The sequence below is a fragment of the Orycteropus afer genome, unplaced genomic scaffold, assembly GCF_000298275.1.
Source record: "Orycteropus afer afer isolate SDZICR_OR568_19922 unplaced genomic scaffold, OryAfe1.0 scaffold00088, whole genome shotgun sequence".
NCBI classification, from domain to species: domain Eukaryota; kingdom Metazoa; phylum Chordata; class Mammalia; order Tubulidentata; family Orycteropodidae; genus Orycteropus; species Orycteropus afer.
This window is the reverse complement of record NW_006921675.1, coordinates 1582484-1608363: the sequence shown is the minus strand read 5'-3', so window position 1 is coordinate 1608363 and position 25880 is coordinate 1582484. Positions and strand designations below refer to the sequence as shown.

Genomic DNA, 25880 nt, shown 5'->3' with positions numbered 1-25880 from the left:
AATTTCTGTCAGACTTTTTTGCTTTTTCATTTCTCTAAAAATGTTTCTATATAATATCAATCCCTCTTCTACCCTTTTCTTTAGTTTCAGTGCCCATATCAAAGTGTCCCATGTCATAAAAGAAGTCAAAAGCAGTCTTGAATAATCAGAACCCTTCTGCTAGATTGTCTAATGTCAATTTGTTTTCTGGTACTGCTTCTTTTAAGTGTTCTTCCTCATCGTCTGGCACTGGTTCAGAAGCACTCACCTCCATCAAGTTGTCTTCTGTTAACTCCTCTAGTGCGGTGTCTATTAACTCCTGAATTTCTCTAAGATCCATACCTTGAAAAAAATCTGCACATAAGTGGACCCATGCAGTTCAAAGTTGTGTTGATCAAGGGTCAGTCAACTATATTCTACAATTGTGGATGCAATAATGTCTATTAAGTGAAATTTATTAATCAGGTATCCATATTCTATCAATTACTAAAAAGACATGTGTTAAAATCTCCAGTCTTCTCTATCTAGAAAGCCTTTCCTCCTTAATTTCATGCTTACTAGCCCAGGCCTCCATCCTACAATCAAAGAGTCAGTGGGGAGCACAAACCGCTCTAGTCCCTGCAGACTCAGTCCTCAGTGAGAACCTAAGAAGACTTGATCACCAACACCTCCCTAAACCAACACCTCCCTAACACTATTTCAGATCTGGGAATGCTTCTCCTTCCTCTGATCTCTTATAGCATTCACTACCTTTTCATTAATTTTGCATTTACACAATCTGTCTTCATTGCAATTATTTGTGTTCATAATTTATCAGGTTTTACATTCAGGGAAGGTAAAAACTACCTTTATATATATATATATATATAACCGCTTTATTGATATATAATTTACATGCCATAAAATCCACTCTTTTAAAGTGCACAATTTAGTGGAAGACTATCTTATTTATCTTGGCATACACTACAGAAATGGTTGTCAATCATGGATGCACATTGGAATCACCTGGAGAGCTTTAAAGCATACTGTTGCCTAGCTCTCACTCCTAGAGACTCTGACTAGTTTTGGGGTGTGGCCTGGGCTTTGGGACTTTTCAAAGCTCCTAGAGTGATTTTCACTTATGGATGGGGTTGAGAACCACTGCCTTATTGTACTTTGTGTATAAGAGGCACCCAATAATTATTTGTTGTAATCTTCCATTAGCCCTAGCTTCCAATATCTAGTTAATTAACTCACTAAGAACCACCATCTGGGTCTCCCTTCTAACCCAACAATTCTTACCACATAATGGTTTGCTCTCTCTGTCTCTTCCACTTAGATGGTGTGAAAAGTGAACTTGGAGACAAAAGCATTTAGAAATGATGTTTCCCTGCAGAATTCAGTTGAACTGGATCACTGAATAAGAAACAAAACAGGTATTAAAGGGAAAAATGTAAAGGAAAGATTTACCGTGTTTCCATTTGTCTCTTATAGCATGGATGATACTTTCACATGGGGAGAGAGATGCCACAATGATGGTGACATATTTCCAAATTTCTGCACTCACAAGTCAGAGAGAAAATGGTTTTCGTTAGGAATTGGTAATTTATAGGGAAAGCACTGGTGGAAGTGGTTGAGTGATTCAGCTTTCATTTTGGTTAAAAAGGTCTGCAGCTGGAACCCACCAGCCACTACGCCCGGAGGATAGATGAGGTGGTTGGCAGTTGGCTCCCATAAATATTTACAGCCTTGGAAACTCTATGGGTTCTACTTTGGCTTATAGGATCGCTATGAGTTGCAGTCAACTCTATGGCAGTGGGTTTGGTTTTGGTTGGAGGCCAGATGTGAAAGAGTAGTTACTTTGTTTACTTCAGAGTGGACAATGTCTTTGTTGTTGTTTCTTCCTGTGGGACTTGCACACTCTTAAAATGGCAGCAAGACAGTCTAATTTTTGCTTTTAAAGTTGTGAGCTGCTCGAACGTAGGGACCGGTCAGGTCTTATACATTATAGATTCTTATGCTGGCACATGTTAGGTGCTCAATAAATATTGGTATTATGGAAGTGATGACATCTTACATGACAGTATTATACATAATTTTAACTGAGCTGCAGTGTTTCCCATTTTGATCCTTTTATGACACTCCGAACTGGGGCACTCCCTAAACTGCCTGGGCTACAACAAACTCAAAAGAGACTTTTACATTTACATAAACGGTTGTTGCAGGTAAGGGAGGAATCTGTGGAAGTAAAGCCTCACGTGAATTGGTCACTCCAGATGAACACAAGATTCTCGCGTCTGGGAGCGAGGCCGTTTTCACAACATCACTTAACATCTGCCGTTACCACCTTCTCCTTACAGCCTGATGATCCCAGGGGTACGCGTGGACATCCAGAGCAATGCTCCCTAATTGGCAGCAACAGGATTCCCTCGTAGGCGGGTTACGCCCCAGATCGCAAAGCGGAGCAATTCAGATATCAAGAAGACAAAGTAAAACCAGTCGCACCAAGCAGAAGCAGCGTTATTTAGGCAGCCGGCTACTCCCCTAGAGCCTCCACCCCGTCCCCTGGGTCCGGCGCTCAGACGGTATTTGGCTCCCAGAGCCCCAACTCCCTCCACGTGTCCTCTCTTCCCAGCAGCCTCCTTTGCTGCCTCGGGAGGAAAACCTCCTGACAACTCGCAGTCTGTGGACTACGACTTCCAGCAGGCACCGCGCTGCCTCGCTCTCCGCCCCTTCTGCACGGGACACGCAGGCGCCCTGGACTCCATCAACAAGCCAAGTTGGCTACGTCTGGGTAAGGTTCCTGACGGGATTTGTAGTCATTTTGGCTCCAGCTGGGCTGTCAATTGAAGGAACGAGAACTACAAGTCTCGGCGGCCCCAGCGTGACGAGTCGTCACGTGGCAGGGGGCCGACCGGGCGTGCGTGCCGCCGTTGATCCGGTGCTGCAGTGAGGAGGTGGTTCTCGCCGGTGTTGTGTGAGTGAGAGAGCGAGTGAGTGAGTGAGTGAGTGAGTGAGTGTGTGTGTGTGTGTGTGTGTGTGTATATGTGTGAGTGTGGGGACTCGGCTTGTTGTTGTCGGTGACTTCCCCCTCCCCTCCACCCCTCCCCCTTCCCCGCCGCCGCTGCAGTGGCCGCTCCCTGTGCCGTAGGAAATGAGCGATAACGATGACATCGAGGTGGAGAGCGACGTGAGTCCTGGGGCTTCTTTCTACCCGAGCGGGTTGTCTGGAGGGCACAGCGGCCGGGACTCTCAGCGGGGCGACGGCGGGTGGGGCCAGGCTGCCGCCGCCTCCTTTCCCTTCTCTCCGGGGCCGAGACTGCTTCGGTTGCGCTCCCGGCTCGCTCTCTTCTCGGCTCCTGACCGGAGAGCGGCCTCCTGGGACTGGAAGTGGGGAGGAGACACGCGGCCTCTGGTACCTCCACTGCCCCGTGGAGGAGAGTGCCCCCTCCCACCCTGTGCCGTTCAGGATCCGGGGGACAGCGATGGGGTGCTCCCAGGATCCCATTGTCCGGAACCAGGGGAAGGGGACGGAACTCAGGACCTGCCCTCTCGGTCCGCGATCCCCTTTTTCCGTGACCCGCGGATCTTGGGGAGTAAGGGAAGGTGGACAAGGGTTGGGAGTATCCAGAAGCCTCGAGCTGGGTCCGAGGGGAGGAGACAGTGTCCAGGACCCCCTCCGGCCCGGGTCGGATCCCGGAAGGAGGGGCGGCGCTCGGGACCCCTCTGCCAGGCTGCCATGTCCGCTGGGGGTTGAGAGCGAGGGGTGGAGAGGGAGGGAGGGGGGTCGGACTGACTCCCCACCCGCCGCTTCCTCCGCCGCAGGCATTTTCTTTCTATTATTGAATATGAAGTGTAGAAATAACTTCTATATTTTCTATTTTTTTTTTCTCTCTTATTTCAGGAAGAGCAACCGAGGTTTCAATCTGCGGTACGTCTCCTACTCTCCATTTCATTTTCGTTTCCGTTCAGTTCTAGTACTTTTGGGGGTCAGAGAAAAAAAGAGATCGTTCTGTTACTTTAAATATTGTAGTAAACTCTTCTGTTAAGCGCTAAGGTCAGGTGGGGTCTTGTTCTGGGATTCTAGGTGTAGGGGGAGGGTTGCAAATCTCATAATTCTAGATTCTCAGGTGATAGGTTCCAGTGACTGTAAGTCAGTGGGAGGGGCTGTATGCAAAGAAAGGAATTGTTCTAGTAGTTTTCAGATGGGGGATCTGGCGGCTACTATATAAGCAGGAAATGAGAAATAGAGCATTTTGAATTGTAGTATTTCAGGTCAGTGTGGTCAGATGATTTAGAGCACGTTTTTTCTAAACAAAATCTGCATCGTTATGTGAAGCTGAAGCCACATGCAATCACCTTTAACCAAAAGTCATGTGACTTCTCTAGACCATAGAATCTGGCACATGATACTCTAGTGCAGAAATTGGAAATGTAGAGGCGCCAGAGGTTGAATATGAAAGTGTCACATGCAGCTTATTGTGGAAATAGGGAAATTGTTGAAGAAGTGGCATTGGGGAGACAGATTTGCAAGGAGGTGATGGATGAGCCCATACAATGTTATCAGCAATTCTCAGGGTTTTGATATTAATTAAGGTTCTTAGTACATGGTTCTATGGATTTAGAGACATTAATCTCACAACTCTGGAGACTAAGCCAGTACTGTGGATATTCCATGAATAATAGAGGGGGAAAGGAAATAGACCCCCCCCAAAAAAAAAAAATCAGAATCAAAGTGAAGAGAGGTAACTATATCCAAGTATTCTAGTATTTGACAGTTGGGAAGAAGAGTATAGAATAGGAGTCAACAATTCAGATATCCATGTGGGCCAGGAGAGATAGCCAGGAATAAAGTAGTGGGAAGAAGTGAGCACTGCAGTCCTAGGGAGCATATACCTCTTCTAAAAGGCAGCCAGTACTCAACTCCAGTGGGTGTTATGATGTGGGAGTGCGGGCTCATGCTGCCAGATTTCCTTTTCTCTTTTCCCATGAAAGAGTGGGAATCCAGATTTTTATGTTATTCTGATATTTAAAACGGTATGTGGAACAATCAAGCTGTTTGATTACAGTTTGTAGGATGCCACTTGGATCCCTCTGGTATAAGAACTTTATTACCTACCACAGGATAAGGCAAGCACGCTTGTACCTGCTCTTCATTAGAGCAAGCTTAGGTTCTGCATGTGATACAAGCAGATGGGCATTAAGAAAAGTTTTACTTTTTTAAGAACTGGTATTACCATAAAACCCATGAATATAGTTGTCCCAGCAGTCCTGAAAATTGTTCTGGAAAATAGTCACTAAAATGAATTGTTTTCCTTGATTTCACTTTGAAGTATTGCCACATACTTATGTATTTGAAAATTGAATTCATTTTTTTTTTACTTATTATGATCCCTAATAATATACAGTCTGTTTACATTAACTGAAGTTTCATGCTTGGGGCCCAGTCTATTTAAAACATTTTTTCCTTCCAAGTCTCCATGTGTAAGATCTGCACCAGGGCCTGATAAGAATTGGTGGGTAGGGATTGGCTAGAGCTCTCATCTGCTTCCTTTGCAGAATTGTCATTTGAATTGGAATTATTTTAGCTTTCCAGTGAGAGAAAAGTTTTCTTCCGTGTGAGATTATGGCTCACAGTTCTTGAAAGGTTTTTGCTTTTCAAAATACTCATCCATACGAGTGTCGATATAAATTGGTTTATTTAGTTTTTAAAGTGTCTCTACTCTGATAGAGTGCTAATTTCATTGTTTTGCCTAAATGTTTTTAGTTTAGTGTTAAGATGCGAAGGATTTTTCCCTTTGATTTTGTGGGTAGGTAAGGGGAATAGGTTTGACCCTTTGTTTTTAATTTGACATAATTTGTTGAGATTTTTACATATTACCTGCTGCAAGATAATCATAGCAGCATGGAGAAAAAGGAGATGTGTCATAGACTAATTTCATAGGATACCAAATCATGATATGAATGAATAGCATAAAAAGGATTCCATTTTTTTCTTTGTAAATACATCTCTTTACTCTCTGAAATGCCATATAGATAATAAATATATTTTTAAAATTTTGCAGGGAGTACTAATAAGCTTTGTCTTAAGAAAAACATCTAGAAAAGGATGTAGACTGTGAATAACCAAATAGTTAAGACTCTAGTCCAATTTTTAAAGTTATTTGGGAAAGGTTCTGTGGGTCCTAATATAAAAAGAGATATTTGTGTTTTGTAACCTTACTGCAGTACGTACTGCCTTACTACATGAGAAATGTGGAATAATCAGCAAGAACAGAGTTAGGAAATGAGGTTAACTGTAAGAGAAACTGAAACTGTTTTGACGAGTATTTTTTTGTTGCCTCCGTGCAAATGGAAAACAACTTCTCCAGCAACTAGTAAACTTTGTTAAAGGAAGTAGCCCCAAACAATATTTTTAGTACAATATTTTTATTACTAAATTCCTCCGCTGATGTTATTTTATTTTTTTGGAGTGGAAGAGTTACATTTTAAAGATAAATTTCTGGGACAAGCATATTTTATGCAAGGGGTTCCTTTTCTTTCTTTGGGAAATTTCTTTGGGAAAGAATAAAAGAAGCTCAAGGCTTTTTCCCAACGTATTGGTCATCATGGCAGCTGAGTGTGTTGGAGTTACAGTGTGCCTATTGGGGATTGAAAAACAGACCTGTGCAGTTCCACTTCGAGATATTTGTTATGACATAGCTTTAATTTCTCAGATCTCTTACCTTCTGTAGGAATTGCAATGTATTCAAAAGGGAATGAGTTTGGTCACCTCTGAGATTGGGATCCACCTGGAATTGATAGTCTCCCTTACCCGAAATCAGTTGCACAGCAAAAGTGCTGCATGGTGCATGTCCTTGTCTTTGTTTGGAGTGTTGACAGTAGTGTGGAACTGTCAGGTTTCGTTCCTAAGTATGCCTGTTTGGTAGAGGAAATAATATTCTTATTTAAAAAAAAACTTCTTTTTTTTTTTTTTCAAGATGCTAGTGGTAGTGAAATAATTGATCAAGAATTCCAACTTACTATTTAATTTACACTTCCTGACCAAGGAAGACGTCCTTTCTCTTAGATGGCATGTTTTGATAAAAGTGTTCTTAAGTTTTTTCAGGCACCATATAATAGACAAAGTCTGGATAACAAACATATTCTTTAGATTACGTTGGGAATACCTTGGCTTCAAGCAGGAGAGGTATTGGGAAATTAACATTAATAATTTCCTCTTTGTAGTTGTCACTGGGTTTATCTTATGGCTGCCTGTTATTTCATGTTGCAGTTTTCATGTTGATCAAAATGAATGTGTTTAAGTTGCTTAGACATTCAGTTTTATTTATTTTATCTGGTTCTCATCTACCAGATAAATAGATATTTTCTAATGAGAATTTTGGGCCTGTGTATTTCCAGTGTTAATGTTGTTAGCGTTTAATTAAAATAGCTTGATAATAATCCTAAGCAGTACTACCTTCCATATAGAATGAATTTTTCTTATATGTTTAGTGGACAATTCTAATTCTCTATGCTGAGAATTTTCTATCTTGGCATTAAAATTACTCTAATTAGGTGGGGCTAGTTGTCAGGAGCCTGAAAGAAATGGCCTTGTGAAGAACCTTGTGCATCCTTAAATAATGAAGCATTTATTTGCCCATACTGTTTGCCTGGAATTTGCCGGAAACAGGGCTGCTGACTGATGTAATACTTTGAATGGCGATGCATTCTCTATGAAATAACTTGGAAGAAAATTTAGAAACATTTCCCTCAATTTTGACCAGACCTCTTTAGCTTTGATGACCTCTTGCCAGTTTAGCAACTTCTTGGCTAACAAAATGACATTTGCCTTTAACATTTAACAACACTTAAAGCACACATGCTTGTTAATGTCAAAGATGGACAAATTGTAGGGAAGATTTTTATTCTGGCTGCCAATGTGGAAAGTTTGGTGGAAATAAAACTCAGAGGTTGAATAGAAACCTTGGCAGAGATGACCAAGCTGGAAGCGATTTGGTGCTGGAGTAGCTAGCTGTTGAGCATCTGGGGGCCAGTCTTCAGTATTGCACAGCCCCTTAGTATTTGTGTTAGCCTAAGATACTAAGATACTCAGGAGCTCTGGTGGCATAGTGCCTAAGGCACCTGACTGCTGACCAGAAGGCTGACAGTTCAAACCCACCAGCCACTCCTCGGAAGGAAGGTTGGGCAATCTACTTCCGTAGTGATACTGCCTCGGAAACCCAAGGAGGGGTCGCTATGAGTCGGGGCTGACTCGACGGCACATAACAACAACATAACAACAAGATACTCTAAAGGAAAAGTTTCTGGTAGAAACTGCAAATCCAATGTACTTGAAGCCAGTGCCCTTCCTTACAGGATGGGCACACAAGGTATTTGGGGGTCTGCTGTACAGCACAAGCATACCTTGTCTTCTAGACTTGGGCCTGAGTGTTTAATTCATTCCACAAGGGTGCTGTCATACCACCCGTTTTCATTATCAAGTGTCTTTCTCAGTGGAGGGAAGAGAAAGCTGGCTCATTTGAGGTGAACTTTGTTTGTTCAAGACACAACTACTGGCTGGCCTGCCTGCACCTAGGCCCCCACCCCTCCCTTCCCCTATCCCTCCCCGGCCCCACACCTACCCACCCCCCTCAGCCTTTGAATCAGTTTTGAATTTGTGGGAGGATCTCAGATGCCTCACACCCGAGAGTCTTCACCCAGTTTTTCTTTCTCAGCTCTGAAATCTTGGCCCCTTCAAAAAGGGTTGCCAGCAAGTGAAGACAGTTAACAAAGCAGTGATAAGTCTGGCAGCAGGCCTTCTTTTGAATGAAAGGGAGTGGGGGTGGGGAGCAGTGTTATCAGGCTGGATGGATCTGTGGTTTGGAAATGTTTCTCAAACTGAATTTGCAGCCTTATATAATGGTTTTCCATGCGATCTTTCAAGCCACTGTAGATACTATTCAGTTCAGAGTTGCTTGGAATGAGACCTGATAGTTCTGCATATTTCTTTCTTGTTTTTACAAATGAGAGCTGGAGAGGAGGAAAATACATCCTTGCCATTGTCTCAGGGAACTTTAAAATTGACTGGTCAGGCGTAGCTGCTCAGGGATGGACATGGCAGCGGGGATTGGTCTAAGATTCCACTCTTCTGCTAGTTAAATTTGGCCTGGAACCACCACAGAAATTCCATCCACTACTTTGAGAACTGTCCCCAGCCCAGGCTTTCTACCAGGCAGTAGACTACTGCCTTTCCTTGTTGAGCCAACTTCTCAAACTTGGCTGGCTCCCCAGATGAGGAGCCAAGATTTCTGCTGATGGTCCACAGCCAAGTTCACTTACAGTCCTCTAACCAAAGGACTTGTCCATTTGAGTCCTTTCAGGGCTCAGTGAATGGGAAGGGAGTAATGCATTGTGGGGATGATTTTGGTGTAAGATTATACTTAGCTCCACCCCTTTAGCGCAGGCCTGAGTGAAACCAACTCCAACTTGATTCTGTCTGAGACTTGGAGGGCTCTCCCAGAAAGAAAACAGACACTTAGAATTTTATTTGTATCAACAAGAGGGATTGTGGGTAACTCTCTGGTGTCATTGCTTCTGTGCACAGCTCTTTAACCGGGAGGAGGGCCAGAAATGGGGTGATTTAGTAGACAGAAGTATCTTGGGCTGCTGCTGGAAACCAAAGCTGGGCTACTAATTTACATGTAAATAAGCCATCTTAAGGGAGTATATCGCCCACACAAGAGAGTCTGCTACATGCCAAATGTCATCCCTCAACTTTCTAAGCTCTTTAGTTAAAGTCCAAGTTAAAAGCCAGTCCGGTTTACCAATGTCTAGATGGCTAGAGGGAATAGTAAGTTAGAAAAGGATTGGGCGCTTAGATAAGGTTAACTCCTTGACACTTTGTACTGCTATTTCAAACTACTCTGAGAAGGCATCTGCCGTTTTCTTGCTATAAAGTTGTATGGTACAGAGTAGCTCTCTAGCCTCAGGTTGTCTGTTTCAAGCTTCGTTGTCGCTCCAGTTTCCCTATAGAGAAATATAGTATTTCATGTGTTATGATGGTTCAGCACACACTCATTTTATAGTGAGTTCAGACTTTGTAAGGAGAGCTTTCGAAATGCTTCAGCCCCTGCCCTGGAAAAGAGTGATACGCTATGGAGAACCAGGTCATGATGGGAAACATGTGTCAGATTCAGCAGAGCTGTAGGTGAGGTGTTGTTCTTGAAAGACCAGGAAGTAACTAAAATTACCACAGCTGTTCCCCAACCTCCTCTTCCTCTGTAATGACTCAGACTTTTAGGATAAGATAGTAAGAGAATTTCAAGTCTTTTCATCCCCACATTGCTTGTCTTGAGAGTAGATTTTTGTCTGTGTATCTTGTCAGGTACAGAGATTTCTCTTGAGGCACATTATTCATGTGCTAAGCAAGCCAAGTTAATTACTCTTGTTACTTCATTTTTAAAATTCCTAGTGCTCTCTCTGGGTGGATTAAAGTTACCTGATCTTCCCAGACACAGATTTCCTTTTGAGGTAAACTGAGTGCAATCTTAGGTATTCAGGGTAAATTCTCAGAGTACCTTTATTATAATTCCCAAAGTGTAGATGTGACTTAAGTTCTTGCTTTAGGTTAAGGAAGTGTTTGTGTTCCATTTGGAGGAGATGCCCTTTGATGGGGACCTGCTGCGTGGTCTCGTAGTGCTCTCCAGCACTGTTGCTTCAGGCTGAAGTGCGTTTTGCCATTTTGATTGTTGGCAGTCTTCCTCTCTCTCCAGCTGACTGTTCGTCTCTGTGATTCCAAACAGGACCACGATAAAGATTTTGGTCTGTGAGCATTTAGATAATGCCAGATAAGTTTGACCTGCCACAGGTGCTTGAGGAAATTTATTCAGAGCATGTGGATGTCAGAAGATCTGCCGTCTCTGAACTGTGTCTCTCTGGCACAGCCTTTGGTAAGACAGCACCTTGGATCTGCTGTAAAAAACAGGAACTCAGAATGCTGTTGGCATCTTTAATGCAGCTCTCTTGTAATGATCTCAGATTCATACATCAGGATTTTCTAGAGGTTTCAGTTTCTGTTGTAAAGTTCGGTAAGAAGATCCTAACCTGGTACCTTTAGTGGGCTGGAGACCAGACAGAGACTCACGGTGATGGGTTTCACATGGAAAGAACCGCTACACCTGTGACTTAACTCCTTCCCTGGGCACCCACCATGGGGACTCTCTTACAGTGGGGGTATCACATCCTGTGAAGGGGCCTGCTGGAGCTTTTCCCTAGCCACCTCCCAAACACGGACTGGCAGCTGTTTTGTCCCATAAGTAAGTTGGGGGAAGGACTGGTGTTGCAGGAGAGTCACATTTTGTACCCATGAATAACTTTTATTTTACTTATGCATGAGCTAGATGCATCGAGCTACTTTGGATGTTCCTGTCGCAAGCCTTGCTCACCCCTTTCTCCCCCTTTAACAGAGCCTAAATCTGGAGACTCCTAACTGCCCACCTCAACAAATCCTTCCCATCTAATCGCCAGGGACAGCGTTGACAGCATATATTTCCAGGCCATACCCCACCTGCCTTGCACCATGAAAAGAAATGACAGTTTTAATGTGCTCTTTCTTCCATTCTTCTAGGCTGACAAACGGGCTCACCATAATGCACTGGAGCGAAAACGTAGGGACCACATCAAAGACAGCTTTCACAGTTTGCGGGACTCAGTCCCATCACTCCAAGGAGAAAAGGTGAGTTTATTAAGAAAGCTGACTAGCCACCACTAACATAGAATTTGCTGTGAGGCTTAGCAGGGCACTCACCTGTCTGGAAAACAGTAGAATCAAGTATATCCAGATGGCATGATTCCCTTATTTTTTGATTCTTGAACCACTTTGAAGGAGCATCATGGATTCTACCTGCTTATTTTATCCTTAGCGAAATAGGTCACATGTGTCACAATGTACATCAGTAGGAAGAGCTCTGGTAGTGTAGTGCATAAGGCATCTGACACTAACCAGAAGGCTAGTGGTTCAAACCCACCAGCCACTCCTCAGAAGGAAGATGGGGCAATCTTTTCCCATAGTGATACTGCCTCGGAAACCCAAGGAGGGCTTCCTGTGAGTCAGATCCAACTCGATAGCAGTGAGTTTGGTTTTGGTTTTTTGACATCAGTGGGAATTGCCTTTTCAAACTAGCATTAGTTTTAATAAATAACCCACACAAGAAATTATTGTAACACTTGTTGTTATGTGCCATTGAGTCGTCTCTGACTCATAGCAACCCCTCCATGGGTTTCTGAGGCGGTATCTCTATAGAAATAGATCGCCCAACCTTCCTTCCGAGGAGTGGCTGGTGGGTTTGAACCGCTAACCTTCTGGTTAGCAGTCAAGTGCCTTAGGGACTATGCCACCAGAGCTCCTGTTATAACTGTACACTGTAGTTTAGAGAGTAGTCCATAGTTAGTTTGGTACAACACTGAAGAGTCCAGAGGTCATCAATACTCTGGACTTCCATGAGAATCTCTTTCATATGGTTCAAAGTTAGTATGTATTTTAAATGAAAACTTACAGAAATGAATGTGAACCAACCTGTACACTAATGATTTTTCAATCCCAAGGGCTATTTCCAAGGAGGGTAAAGAACATTTTAAGCTTTGGAACAAGAGACATATTCATATGAAGGAGAAGAAAAAAGTAACCGTTCTTTCCCCCTGTTCCCTCCTTGTGGGGGCCTTCCAAAAACTATTGTTTTCCTGGAGGGTAGGCACCAGCTGTTTGTACATTTGAAAGCAAAGGTAGAAGCTTTGAGTAAAAGTCTGTGAGTTAGAATTATTCCTTGGAATTTGGAGGAAACATCTGTTTGCACCTTTGACATAGAATGTAGCTGGCTGATCTCTACAGGAATTCAGTGGAATAAATGGCAAACTGGGAACAGGACCTATGTTTTTCTGGTCCAGTGATCCAAAGTTTAAACAAGCAGCTATTTTGTTAAGAAAAATCTTTTCTCTCAGGTGTACTCCCCTGATTTAGCTCTGTAGTGGTGTTCCTGGATCTGTTTGGTTACCCACTGTCAAATTTGGAGCCATTATGCTTTCATTTTGCTTACACTTGTCACTCTGGTAAGTCATGTGCTTGGTCTATTTTATCAGAAGTATGGCTTTCCGTGTGGCTGAAGCATGGATTTGGGTCTGACCTTTATGGGGGTGGTGGTGGTGGTTGTTATGTGCTGTTGAGTCGGACCCAACTTACAGCAACCCCTCTTTGGGTTTCCAAGACAGTATCACTACGGAAGTAGATTGTCCTATCTTCCTTCCGAGGAGTGGCTGGTGGGTTTGGGGGTTGGAGTGTGTGAATACGTAGTATTGCAAAACCCGAATTTGTCATGGGTTAGGCCTACTTAGTGTAGACTTAATTTAATAGCCTTGAACCAAGATACTTACCTGGAATAACAACATTTCTAGACCCAACACTGTCTAAGCACCTCAGGAAATCTTTATGGTGGCAAAAGGGACACACCCTCTTTTAGTCAAAGTGCACACGTGCAAAGGACTATCTGTTGTGTTTGTCTGAACTGTTGGCCAAATCAAAACTCAGACTTACTGCTCTGATCCCTCCTTGCGTTTCTGAGGCAATATTAAGGACGTAGATTGCCCAGCCTTCTTTGGTGCTTATTCCTATACCATGGTATCAATTAAAATCACCTTGGTGGAGTAAATGGAGAAGAGTTGCCTCTCCTAAGTCTTGAATCTAAACAAGAGTGATGCCAAGGCAGTATTCTCAGTTGTGGCCTGTGGACTTATCGACATCACAGTCAACACTGAATCAGCCTTTCTGGAGGCAGGCATGGGAATCTGTATTTATAACAGGCAGTCAGGTGACATTCTTAAGTTTGAGAAAACTTTGAGAGAGACGGGTCATAGGAGCTTAAGTGTACTTTTTTTTTTTTCTTAGCCAGAGTATTTTACATTGCCATAACATTCTTCCTTATGTCCCTATACATTATCCTAAATCCTGTGCTGCCTCCTTCAAGGAAGTTGAAAGTTTTAATTTTGTACCCTTAAAAACAATAGTTGGTCATTTGTTATAACCCGTTTATTTACTCACTCCATTCAACAGATACTTGTTGAATCCTGCTACATGTTGTCAGGTGCTGTTCTATATACTGGGGTATAGCAGTGAACAAAGGAGCTCTGGTAGCATAGTGCCTAGGGCACTTGACTGCTAACCAGAAGGCTGGCGGTTCAAACTCACGAGCCACTCCTCGGAAGGAAGGTTGGGCAGTCTACTTCCGTAGTGATACTGCACATAACAACAACAAGCAGTGAACAAAACAGAAGCTCTTCTGATGAGGAAAAAATAGAAAATGAACTAATAAGTAAAAAAATGTATATAGTGTGTCATAAATGATATGGTGAAAAATTAAGCATCAAAGAAAATTGCCTTTTTAACTCGGGCAAGTAAGAAATGTTTCACTAGTAAGGTGACATTTGAGCAGATATTTGAGGGAAGTAAAGGAAAGAACTGTGTATCTGTCAGGTGATGAGCTTTCTAGGCAGAGGGAAGGCACGTGTAAAAGCCCTGAGGCAGGAACAAGAGTGCATCCTGGTTGTTAAAGGAAAACCAAGAGGCCAGCTGGTTGGAGTGGCAGGAGTGAAGGGAAGGTGGCAGGAGAGAAGGTCAGAGAAGTAGCAGGAATTTGGAAGGGAGGATGGATTCATGGGAAGCTAGATGTTAATGAGCTAGTCAACAAAGCCCTAATTTGGGAATTTACTAGGGGACATTCTAATTTTGGAATCCCCTTGTCCTGTGTGATGATACGATATTTCACTCAAAGAGTGAATAAAGGAAATGGCTATCTGCTCTGGTTGAACCCCAGCTGCCTCTCATCTAAGCAGCTCAGTCTAGCCAGTATTATTTCACAGGTGCAGTGAGTCTAACAGAATACTTTGGTCTCTCAGACTTGCCAGTTCTTGCTAAATGTTGCAGTTTTTTTAAATGTGGGTATTTGAACCAAAGGAAATTGGCTCATGCTGATTTGGATTGTAGTAATTAAAGTTACGATATTATGTAAATAATCACAAAGTGATTGTTTTACTGTTTGAGTTTGGGGAGCTTAGAGCAGATTTTTATAGAAAGCTCCAGTCTCTTGTGACCTGAGCATCTTTGTGTTCCAGGTATCTTCTCACTTAGCATTTAGATTGTCTGTCATATGTGTAGGAGCTTTGGGTAGCGTAGTGCTTAAGGCATTTGACTGCTAACCAGAAGGCTGGCAGTTCAAACCCACCAGCCACTCCTCAGAAGGAAGATGGGGCAATCTACTTTCGTAGGTTGAGAAATCCAAGGAGGGGTTGCTGTGAATTGAAAGTTTTGGTCATATGTGTGCCGAGTCTTGTCTTTTTTTTTTTTTCCAAACCAATGGTGATTAAGTTAGATCTTAACCAAAAATAGGAGATATCTTGTGAAAAAAGCTTTGAGTAGGAGACCCAAACTCCATTTATCCTCTTTCCTATATTTGTACTATAAAATAAGCAACCTAGAGAATGGTTACCTTTTAAGTAAAGGAAAGGGCAATAACAGACATTGTATTACAATGTCAAGTTAAATCTGCACAGTAATTGAATTGGTACAGTTATTGCTGCTGCTGCTGGTGCAGTGGTTAAAGTGCTCAGCTGCTAACTGTAAGGTCAGTGGTTTGAACCCACCAGCCACTCTACAGGAGAAAGATGTGGTCGTCTGCTTTTGTAAAGATTTATAGCCTTAGATACCCTATGGGGCAGTTCTGCTCTGTCCTATAGGGTTTCTGTGAGTTGAGATTGACTTGGCAGCAGAAGGAAACAGGCTCAGGTTCATGCTCCTAGTCTGTAGGGGCCAGGACTAGGATTTCACAACTGATGGTTATCAGCTCCATCTTCCTAACACTCCATGCTGTTGTTGTTGATGCTGACTCACAGTGACCCTATAGAGTAGAACTGCCGCATAGAGTTTGCTTGGCTGTAACCTTTACAGCTCCTCGGAAAGAAGGTTGGGCAATCTACTTCCGTAGTGATACTTTCTCAGAAACCCAAGAAGGGGTCGTTATCAATTGGGTCCGACTTGATGGCATATAACAACACAACAACAACCTTTACGGAGGCAGATTGCCACAGATTTCTTTCACAGGGTGGCTGATGGATTCAAATCACTCACCTTTTGGTTAGCAACCGAGCACTTAACCACTGTTCCACTACCCTATCCATTTCACCTTGTTACCCATTAAGGTTATTACCTGGTCATCTCCAATTTGGCAGTTATTTTCTGCTGAAGTTTCTACATTTTAAGTGGTTACCTGTGGTTGCTTGAGTCTCCCTTAAGCTTTAGGCTTAGAATCTATAAATGTATTTGATTCTTTATACACTGTGTTTGTACTCTGCTGGAAACCTAGAGCTTTTCATTACCCATTACTGGCATTCCATGTTTTCTGAATAAGGTATCCAATTTGCCCTTTTGCTTTTTCTTCTTCTTTCCTACATTAATCCTTTGCTTATTGTAGCACAGTATATACTCTGTTTCCCCAGGAATGTCATTCTCAGCTTATCTGGTTCTTTCTTTTCCTTAAGATCCAGCTCAAGCCTGGTGACATCCACATTTCACATTTAAGGGCACCAGTCACAAGGGCTACCTAGTCCAGTGCATGCTTTCCTGTCTGGTTTATGTGTTTCTCTCTGCCTGGTCCTTCTAGTCCTTGTCTCCAGCTACCTGGCCTTCAAGGCTCATAATCAAATACTTATTGCCCTTTGATACCCATGGTATCTCTTTTCCTTTAACTCCATTGGCCTTTTGTGGGGCCCTTCTGTGTCTTCCTTATTTCTGTGATTATGTTAATATACCTAACTAAAAGATAATGCTACTTGAAGCCAGAAACCTTGTTAATAATTTTGGAATTCTCTGCTGGGTAGAGCTGGGAGGAAAGTCTCACTTTAATGAAGAGAACTTGAGAGCCGGGAGACTTTTTTTCATCTTGAGATTTGAGAGAATAGTGCATAAAGAGGCTTTTCCTATAGAATTTCTTTTTTCCCTCTAACGAAAGTATAGAAAGTTTAGAAAAATGGGAAGAAAAACATAAGCCTCCCCTCTACTAACACAACTATATTTCCTTTATTGTAAAATTCTAACCAAGACTGCCCAATAAAAATTTCAGCCGCAAATAACATTTTAAATACAATTAAATTTTCTAATAAACCAAAAAACAAACTCACTGCCGTTGAGTCAGATCTGACTCATAGCAACCCCTCCTTGGGTTTCCAAGGTGGTATCTCTACGGAAGTAGATTGCCCGATTTTCCTTGCAAGGAGTGGCTGGTGTGTTTGAACCGCCAGCCTTCTGGTTAGCAGTCAAATCCCTTAGGCACTGCACCACCTGAGCTCCCAATTTTTCTAATAGTCACATTAAAAAATTTAAAGTAATAGGGAAAGTTAATTTTAGTAATATGTTTTATTTAATCCATTACATTAAAGATAACTATAATTTCAACATGTAATCAATATAGTAAGAATTATTAATGAGCTATTTCACCTTTACTGCACTAGGGAGCTCTGGTGACGTAGTGCCTAAGACATTTGCTAACCAGAAGTCTGGCAGTTCAAACCCATCAGCCACTCCCCAGAAGGAAGATTGGGCAATCTACTTCCATAGAGATACCACCTCAGAAACCCAAAGAGGGGTCATTGTGAGTCGGAATTGACTGTACGGCAATGAGTTTGGTTTTTCCTGCACTAAGTGTTAAAAATCTGGTATGTGTTTTACCCTTACAGCATATCTCAATTCAGAGCAATCACATTTCAAGTGCTTGTTAGCCATATGTGACTAGCTCCTGCCATACTGGACAGTATAATTCGAGGACACACTCTCACCCACCTCACTTTAGTGAGATGGAAAATGGGCACCTTGTTAAAGCAGATGTCAAAAGAAACTTCCTCCTTTTTTTGCCTTTCCTAAAATTTGTTTTTAAAACCCTGGTTTATCTTAAAATGTGTGGTATCTGAGTAGCAAGAAGATGTGGTATTAGCCGTTTGTGTATTCCCTTCTGGTCTCATGCCTGTTTTCTATGAGTAAGATGTTGTAGCTTGCTGCTTTCACATAATAAGCTTTTTTCCCACATGATAGTGTTCATATTTACTCATTAAGCATTTTCTGTGGGAAATTTGGCTTGCTTTCACTTAATTTTGTAAATAATACAGTGATGAACTTCTTGGTGGAGGTGGCCATTTCCATAGAATAGGCTCCCAGAAGTTGGATTATTGGGTAAAGGTGTTGTTGGTAAAGGTATGAGCATCTTTTTTCTTTTTGCAGCTGTGTTGCCAGATTGCTTTTTAGGAGGATTGTTTTCATGGCTTCCTTTTTCCTACAAGTTCTTAAGACTAGCCTTTTGGTAGTGTTTTGAGAGTACTAATTTCACCATTACTGGAATTTTTGGTTTTTTAGAAGGAGATGACTAATTCTGTAGACAAAAGGTGGTATCTTGATTAGTTTTTTTTTTTTTTTTTTTTATTCCAGAGAATGAATTTTTACCTCATGTTTGTTTTTTAGTTGTATTTCCTCTTTGGGGAACTGTGTACTCCTATTATTTGTGGCCAAAGATTTGATAAAGGGAAGTGCCACAACTTCATTTCAAACTAACAAAGGCACAAGAAAAAGGAAAAGAATGCGAGGTTTGAAAGTTGATTTGTGCTGAACCTTCAACAGATGCCCACCTCCTAGCTTTAACCAAGCCCCTTCCAAAGGTTGATAGCTCTGCTTTTCCCTGATGATGAGCAAAACAGTCCTGTGTGGTAGGGAGGAACCATATGGCTCGGTTGGCTCTTGCCTCACTGCCCCCTCTAGCTTCACTTGTTGGTATCGATGGAGCTTCCTTTTTTGTTTTCAGTTGTGGTAAATTGACATAACATGAAATTAGCCATTTTAAAGTGCACAGCTCAGTGACCATTTAGTACATTCATGATGTTGTGCAGTCACTAGCTCTGTATAGTTTCAAAATGTGTTTTTCACCCCAAAAGGAAGGAGGTTCCAATGAAACTTTCATTCCAACTATCATTTGATGCAAAAAACCTAAGTCTGTTTTACATCTTTAACGTTTTTTCCCAGAAGATTGCTTATTCGAATGCAGATATTTATACTAGCTGTGCCCTAAAGCCATTGCCCTTGAGTTGATTCTGACTCAGTGATGCTGTAGACAAGGTAGAACTGCCCCCTAGGGTTTCCAAGCCTGTAATCTTTACAGAAGCAGACTGCCCCATCATTCTCCTGAAGGGCAACTGGTGGGTTCAAATTGCCAGCCTTTTCAGTTAGCAGCTGAGCACTTAAACAGTGAACCACCAGGGCTCCTTAGCTTTGCCCTGCCTTTATCTTAATATGTGTAAAAGCTTGTGCAGATTTTAAAAAAATGGATGTTTTTATTTTGTTTAAAATAACTAGGACAAAATAAAACTGATGTCATTTGATGAGTCAGGTAGTAGTTGCTTTTTTTTCCCCACGCCTCTGGACATGGCATTTTGGTTCTTAAGGGAACAAGGCATCTGGATTATCAGCTCAGTAGAATCTCTTTTTGACAGGAAGCTAAGATGAGTCTTTCGCAAGTCAGCATTAGGACCCTGGGGGACAGTACCGAGCGTACCTCTGGAGTTCCTGAGGTTAACAGTCTAGTACATGCTTCTGTTCTCTTCCTCACCTCTCCCTACCCACCTTTTAAAACAACTTGGATTGTCATACAAATCGAAATTATTGATAAGGTCTACAACTCCAGAAATGTTTGGAACTCTTGCCATATATATAGATACATGAAAAAAAAAAAATTGAAAACCACCCCCTTAAATGGGATTTAGTAACTTTAACCTTAATCCTGAGCATTAGTGTTAATGTTAACTACTTCAGGAATCCTTTGGGGTCTTAAAAGATTGTAGTTGGAATCAAACTCTTTTGGATATGAAGCCTTTCACAGAAATATGTAGTAGCTTTTTGTTCCAGTATGTGGGGTGGGGCAGACTTTGGTCCCAAGCAGAGTTCTTTAAAAGTGCATGTCTAGAGGATAGGTTGCCTCTGAGTAAATACCTGTTGACAGTGACGGTCACTTGCAAGAAGTGACAGCAGGTAGAGAACATTGTCAGAGAGAAAATAAAAGATAACGTCATCCCCTGTGTGATTTGGTGATGCAGTAGGAAGAGCACAGATTTTGGAGTCATGTAGGCCTGTATTTGAATCCTTCCGAAGCATCTGACTGGGTCTGTGATCTCAGGCCTCTACTTCCTGAACCTCATTTTCTTCATCTATAAAGTCAGGCTTAGTAATGCCTACCCCCTGATAGTGTTAAGGATTAAATGAGATCATATGCAGTGTGCCTGGCACACAGGTAGTAAATAAAGAGCAGATGTTACAGCAAGCACTTAAAAGCATGGGCCCTGGAGTCAGACTGCCTGAGTTCAAATCCTGACTCTACTACTTGCTAGTTATGTGACATTGGGCAAGTTACAGCTCTGTGCCTCAGTTTCCTTATTTATAAAATAGGGAAAATAATACATCAGAAAGTTTGGTGAGGATGTCGGGCACTAAGTAAATATTCAGTAAGTGTTGGCTGCTGCCATTACTATCATCGTTGTCATCGTCATTATTTGTATTGCTACTTTCAACCATGGCTTTGAAACAAGTTCTGGAAAGGCTGCAGGCATCTTTTTGCATGACCCCCAAAGGTCAAGAAGAGGTCCAAGGAAGCCAGTTTGCATTAGTCCCTACAGCCCCAGTCCATCCTGTCTGTGTCCAAAGCATTTAAGAGACCCATTTCTGCTGATACAGACGGTCATAATTAGCAGCTTCTAATTGCTAGTATAAACTAGCAAGAAAAAAAAAATTATTATGCTCCTAACTAAGTACCCAGGAGCTCTGGTGGCATAGTGCCCAAAGTACTTGACTGCTAACCAGAAGGCTGGCGGTTCAAACCCACCAGCCACTCCTTGGAAGGAAGGTTGGGCAGTCTACTTCCGTGGTGATACTGCTTCAGCAACCCAAGGGGGGGTCACTATGAGTTGGGACCGGCTCGACGGTAGTGAGTTTGGTTTGGTTTTAACTAAGGTACCCAAAGGCAGCATTCGATTGTCCATGGGCTCACTGACTTACCAAGTTTTCTCCTCAGTCACACTCACTTATAAATTGTCAGTTGATTTAGCTGACTGAGAACGAAAACAGAAACTGAAAGCTTGGAGCCATTCCATAGTTCATGTCATAAATCCCAGGGGTTCCTGTAGACTTTGTGTTTACTGTTCACCTATTACAAACTCATTAAGGCAAGGAAGGGCCTGTCCACACCTTAACCTTGTAGCTGGTCACATGATCTTCTGTTTGGGAAAATGGGAGGACAGGATTTTAGATGCATAACATTTTCTAGCTTCAGTCTGCTTTTTCTCACCTAGACCGCATGCATAGATCTGAGGGTATTGTATATTTTGTGCTTTAAGTTTTTTCTTGTTGAGTACCTTGGAAAGGGCAAAATAAGACTCTGTACCACTCTTAGACTTGCTGAGGGATGAGAGGAGCCCGTGAGTGGTCAGGGGCACCCAGAGTACCTGGAGGGCTTCTGCTTTCAGCAGGATTGGGGGGAGGGCTGTGCTCAGCATTGTAGAGGCCTTGTGCTTGGTTTAAAGGCTGGATTAAAGCCTGCTTTGGGACCTCTTGTTCCAAGGCATTCTGTTCTGAACATCTATGAATTTTATCTTCATCCAAAAACTACCCTGATGTGGAAACTGCCGTCTCTCATGGGATCCCTCTTCTGGTTTGTTTTACTATGCTTTTTGCTCACTTTTTACTTCTGATCCTAATTTAATGGTTTCATGTATAAATGTGTAACTATTTGAAGGAGAAATTGGTGACATAAAGAAAGGCTCCTACTCAGCCTGGGTATTCATGAAAAGGTATTACTGAACATTTGCAAGTGCTCTCTGATGTCAGAGATGTTTGCTTTTTTTTTTCCCCTTGTCCTACATGTACATATGTAGTTACATAAGAGCTAATGTTGCCATCTGGGAACTGTTGGTTGAAAAGCAGTTTTAAAATAGGCAAAATTTAAAGAGAGACTGGAGTATAATATGCACAGCAATTTTATCATTGGTGAAGAGGACGGAATGTGGAGGGCTACGTGAGGTCTTAGAGAATTTCTAGTCAGGTAAGGAATGGCCATGGAGAAAAATGTGTCTGCAGTCCCAGAGCCTGTTAAATATTAAAGACAGAGCTACGACTGCACCATCTCCTGATGCCCAAGCTCTTCCTCGCCACTACTGCTCTGCCCCCGTAACATAGCATTCATCATTTTTTCTTCCATCTCTAGTATTTTAATTAGTTCCTTTTAATTATGTGCCTTATATTTTCATTTTACCATCTAATAACTAGACCCTAAGAAGGCCCCATTGGCAGAAATGGGAAACAGTATCTCAAGTGGCCTTGCAACCAGAATTGCAAACCCACATGGCTAGTTACTTTCATTCCTCCTCCATAGGCTAACCAACTCAGCTAAAGAAATATATGTGGCTTTTTCCCACCCTCATGCTCTTGCCTGTGCCCAGAGTGACCCTTTCCCACAAAGTCTACTTTGGTCTAGTGCAGAGTGTTCACCATTTCACATGGGAGCCCATGTGAGCAGAACCCAAGCCAGGGCCTGGCTCACACGAGGCGATGCCAGAAACCATCTTTTTTGTGGCCTTTCTAATCTGTACTACTCAGGTTTCACCTGTTGGTGCTGCCCTGTGATTTGGCTGTGTGTGTATATATACTCTTCTTTAACTAGATAATAAGCTTTTGGGCAAAAGAAGCCATGACTAATCTATTGTGTTTCTCCACAGTATCTACCCAGTACTTTGCACGTATCTTGTACCAGATAAAAATTGGTCGGTTGAATATGAATGATTTTCTTTTGAGGAAATTGCCTAAAGGGTGCTATAGAGGAAAGCCTGGAAATTCTAGTATTTGAGAGAACTGGTAAATAAACTCAGGCCTTGTAAACCTCTCTATTAACCAACCACCCACCTAAGGTTTAGAAATTGCAATTGTCAGGATTTAATACAGATGGATCTAGTTTTGCTAGCTGGAACGTAGATGTTTTCTTTGTATTTTTCCCCCTGATCTATTCTGGTCATTTAGGACCCACTGGGTTGGGAGCTCTGGTGGTGTAGTGCCTAAGGCATTTGACTGCTAACCAGAAGGCTAGTGGTTCAAACCCACCAGCCACTCCTTGGAAGGAAGATTGGGTAATCTACTCCCATAGAGATATCACCTCAGAAACCCAAGGAGAGATCACTATGAGTTGAATCGACTTGACGGCAGGGTGTTTGGTTTGGTTTTGGGGTTGTAATACAGAATTGTTGAGTACTGCCCTACCCTGAGTAAGATGCTCTCCTACTCCCCAGCAGCCGCTGCGGCGGGAATGCCATATTTGAGCTACTAGACTACCCTGCTTTGGGGTTCGTTTTTATAGGCTTTGTACCATTCTGCCCATTCAGCTGGCTGGCAGACATATTTACTCCAGTCATATTTGCAACCTGAAGGGAATATCTCAGGGAAATTTGACCTCCAGGAGCACAGTAACCTGATACTCGCTTTGCTGGTTTATTAACTTACTCCTCTGACGGGGCAGTGCCCAAGCTGCTCACAGTATGGGAAAGGTGTGGCTACTTCCTGAAATGGCCCAATCTCATGCCCTTACTGTGTTGACATCAGGCACCAACAGCTTTCACAAAAGTCTCTTGAGCCAGAAAGGCTGAAATAATAGTGACACAGCAGCATTACTCACTTGAAAATAGTTAACAACAGTCTGAGCACTCGGCTGAACTCTAAGACCTTAATAAAGAACTTTGTACACAGTCCCATCCCAAGCCAGCTCCATCCTAGGCTTTCTCCTTTCGTTCTGGACCTGCCTCTAGTCAGGCTCTAATGTAGAGCAAGTGTGCCAAGCTGTCAGTTAAGTAGTACTTTAATGTTTTCAGACATAGCCCAGGCTGAGGACCTTAAAGCAGCCTAAAGAACCAAAGGGCATGGGAGGAGTACAAGTTCAGGAGTCAGATGGACCTGAGTTTGCATCCAGGCTCCGCCACTATCTAGCTGATGAATGTGAAGAAACCAGTAAACCTCTCTGAGCCTTAGATTCCTGGTATATGGAGCTACCTTTCTGAGAATACTGTGAGGTAAGGTATGTGAAGCAGCTGGTGCAGTGTCTGGCACAAAGAAGATTCTTCATAGCAATTATTCATCATTTCCTCAGCCTTGTCCCACTTCACGCTGTCACTCCCAAGCTTTCCTTTGCTGTTGCTGCAAAAGGCATGGTCCCCTCACTGCTTGGACTAGGTCTTTATTTTGTCCCCCGTGCTTTTTCTCATATTGCCACAGGCATCTCGGGCCCAAATCCTAGACAAAGCCACAGAGTATATCCAGTATATGCGAAGGAAAAACCACACACACCAGCAAGATATTGACGACCTCAAGCGGCAGAATGCTCTTCTCGAGCAGCAAGGTGAGCACCCAAGCTTGTGGGGCAGCTGGCCCTGTTTTTGCACCTGGACCTGCAGAGTCAGAGCCAGTCATGGAGCATGCGCGCAGAAGCAGCCTTGGCCCTGCTTCTTGGGGCCTGAGTGGTTGAGCATTATAGCCACCCTGAGGAAGGACCTGAGCTGCCAGTGAGGAGACAGTGGAGTCTAGGGAGTTGGACATCTGGAAATTTGTATCTTTTCTGACCTAATTTCTCCCCCTCGAGGCTCAGGTGCTCTGCCTGCAGGTAGGGGAGTCACACCTGTCATCAGGTGTCAGAAAAGAATTTTGAGGTCCTTGGAGTGGAATGTGCTGTGTAAGTACACTCAAGATATTCAAGGACAGTGAGCCCTCCCTATTGTCATTGGTAGTCCAATCAGGGCAGCCTATGGGCCAGGCCCATGCTGTTCTCAAATGCTCACACCCACCTTTTCCTACAACCACAGGGGAAAGCGAGAGCTGATCAAGTTCTTTGTTCCTGGGGAATTCACTTCTCTTCCTCCCTCATGGAAGATGCAAGTAAAAGGAAATGCAAGTAACCACCTGGGATAGAACACCTCAGATAAAATAAAATAAATGGGTTGACCATCCAGGCTCAATATGAGCTGAACCGTGGGATGGGCAGCGGGAGGTGTTAGCGGGTTGGTTACTGGGCCAGCAGCCTGCATGTAGGGGCTATGTGTCAAAGGACCTAGGTAGTCTATGTGTATTGGTGACCTGCTTCCAAGTGTCCAGATTGTCATTCCAAGTGGATCGTACACATGAAAACTAAGCCAATGCTTTTCTTTGAATGATACATCTTACATCATCCTTCCCTGATGTTGTGGATGATATGATCAGAGCTGTTACGTGTGACGTTTTGCACCTTGTGGAGCCTGGCATTGCCAGGCCAGCTTCTCCTCTGTCGTAGCACTGTTGGATCCCACAGGGAGTGGCTCATGCTCCTGTTTCCACACTGGGCTTCCATGGCAGGGCAGTGACATCACAAGCCTTCTGTTTACGGTTGAGCGGGATTGCAAAGTGGCTGGCCCTGTTCATTGGGTCCCCAGGCCTGACTGGGAAAAGGGAGGGGAATGAAGTGAAGTGTACCAGTGGAACAGCCACCAGGAGGGAGCCACCCTGAGCCTCAGGGGCCAACAAGCCCTTAGGAAGAACAGGCTGGACCCTGAGTCTGAGACTTGGTTACTCCCTAGCGTTCCGAAGGTTAACACTCTGCCTTGCTTGCCTTTCAGTCCGTGCACTGGAGAAGGCGAGGTCGAGTGCCCAGCTGCAGACCAACTACCCCTCCTCAGACAACAGCCTCTACACCAACGCCAAGGGCAGCACCATTTCTGCCTTCGATGGGGGCTCAGACTCCAGCTCGGAGTCAGAGCCCGAAGAGCCCCAAAGCAGGAAGAAACTCCGGATGGAGGCCAGCTAA

The 25880-nt window shown here is 43.1% G+C and overlaps 1 protein-coding gene across 1 annotated transcript; it reads left to right on the top strand.

The window, feature by feature from the left end:
- Positions 1-3112: 3112 nt before the first annotated feature.
- On the top strand, positions 3113-25880 carry MAX (MYC associated factor X). The gene is made up of 5 exons (XM_007942290.2): positions 3113-3148; positions 3863-3889; positions 11567-11674; positions 24323-24446; positions 25693-25880. The coding sequence occupies exons 1-5, from the start codon at positions 3113-3115 to the stop codon at positions 25878-25880; spliced, it is 483 nt and encodes a 160-aa protein (XP_007940481.1).

Coding starts and splice junctions, on each gene's coding strand:
- MAX (XM_007942290.2), top strand. CDS start 3,113: ATGAGCGATAACGATGACATCGAGGTGGAGAGCGAC. Junction 3,890..11,566: donor AACCGAGGTTTCAATCTGCG/GTACGTCTCCTA, acceptor CCATTCTTCTAG/GCTGACAAACGGGCTCACCA. Junction 24,447..25,692: donor TGCTCTTCTCGAGCAGCAAG/GTGAGCACCCAA, acceptor CTTGCCTTTCAG/TCCGTGCACTGGAGAAGGCG.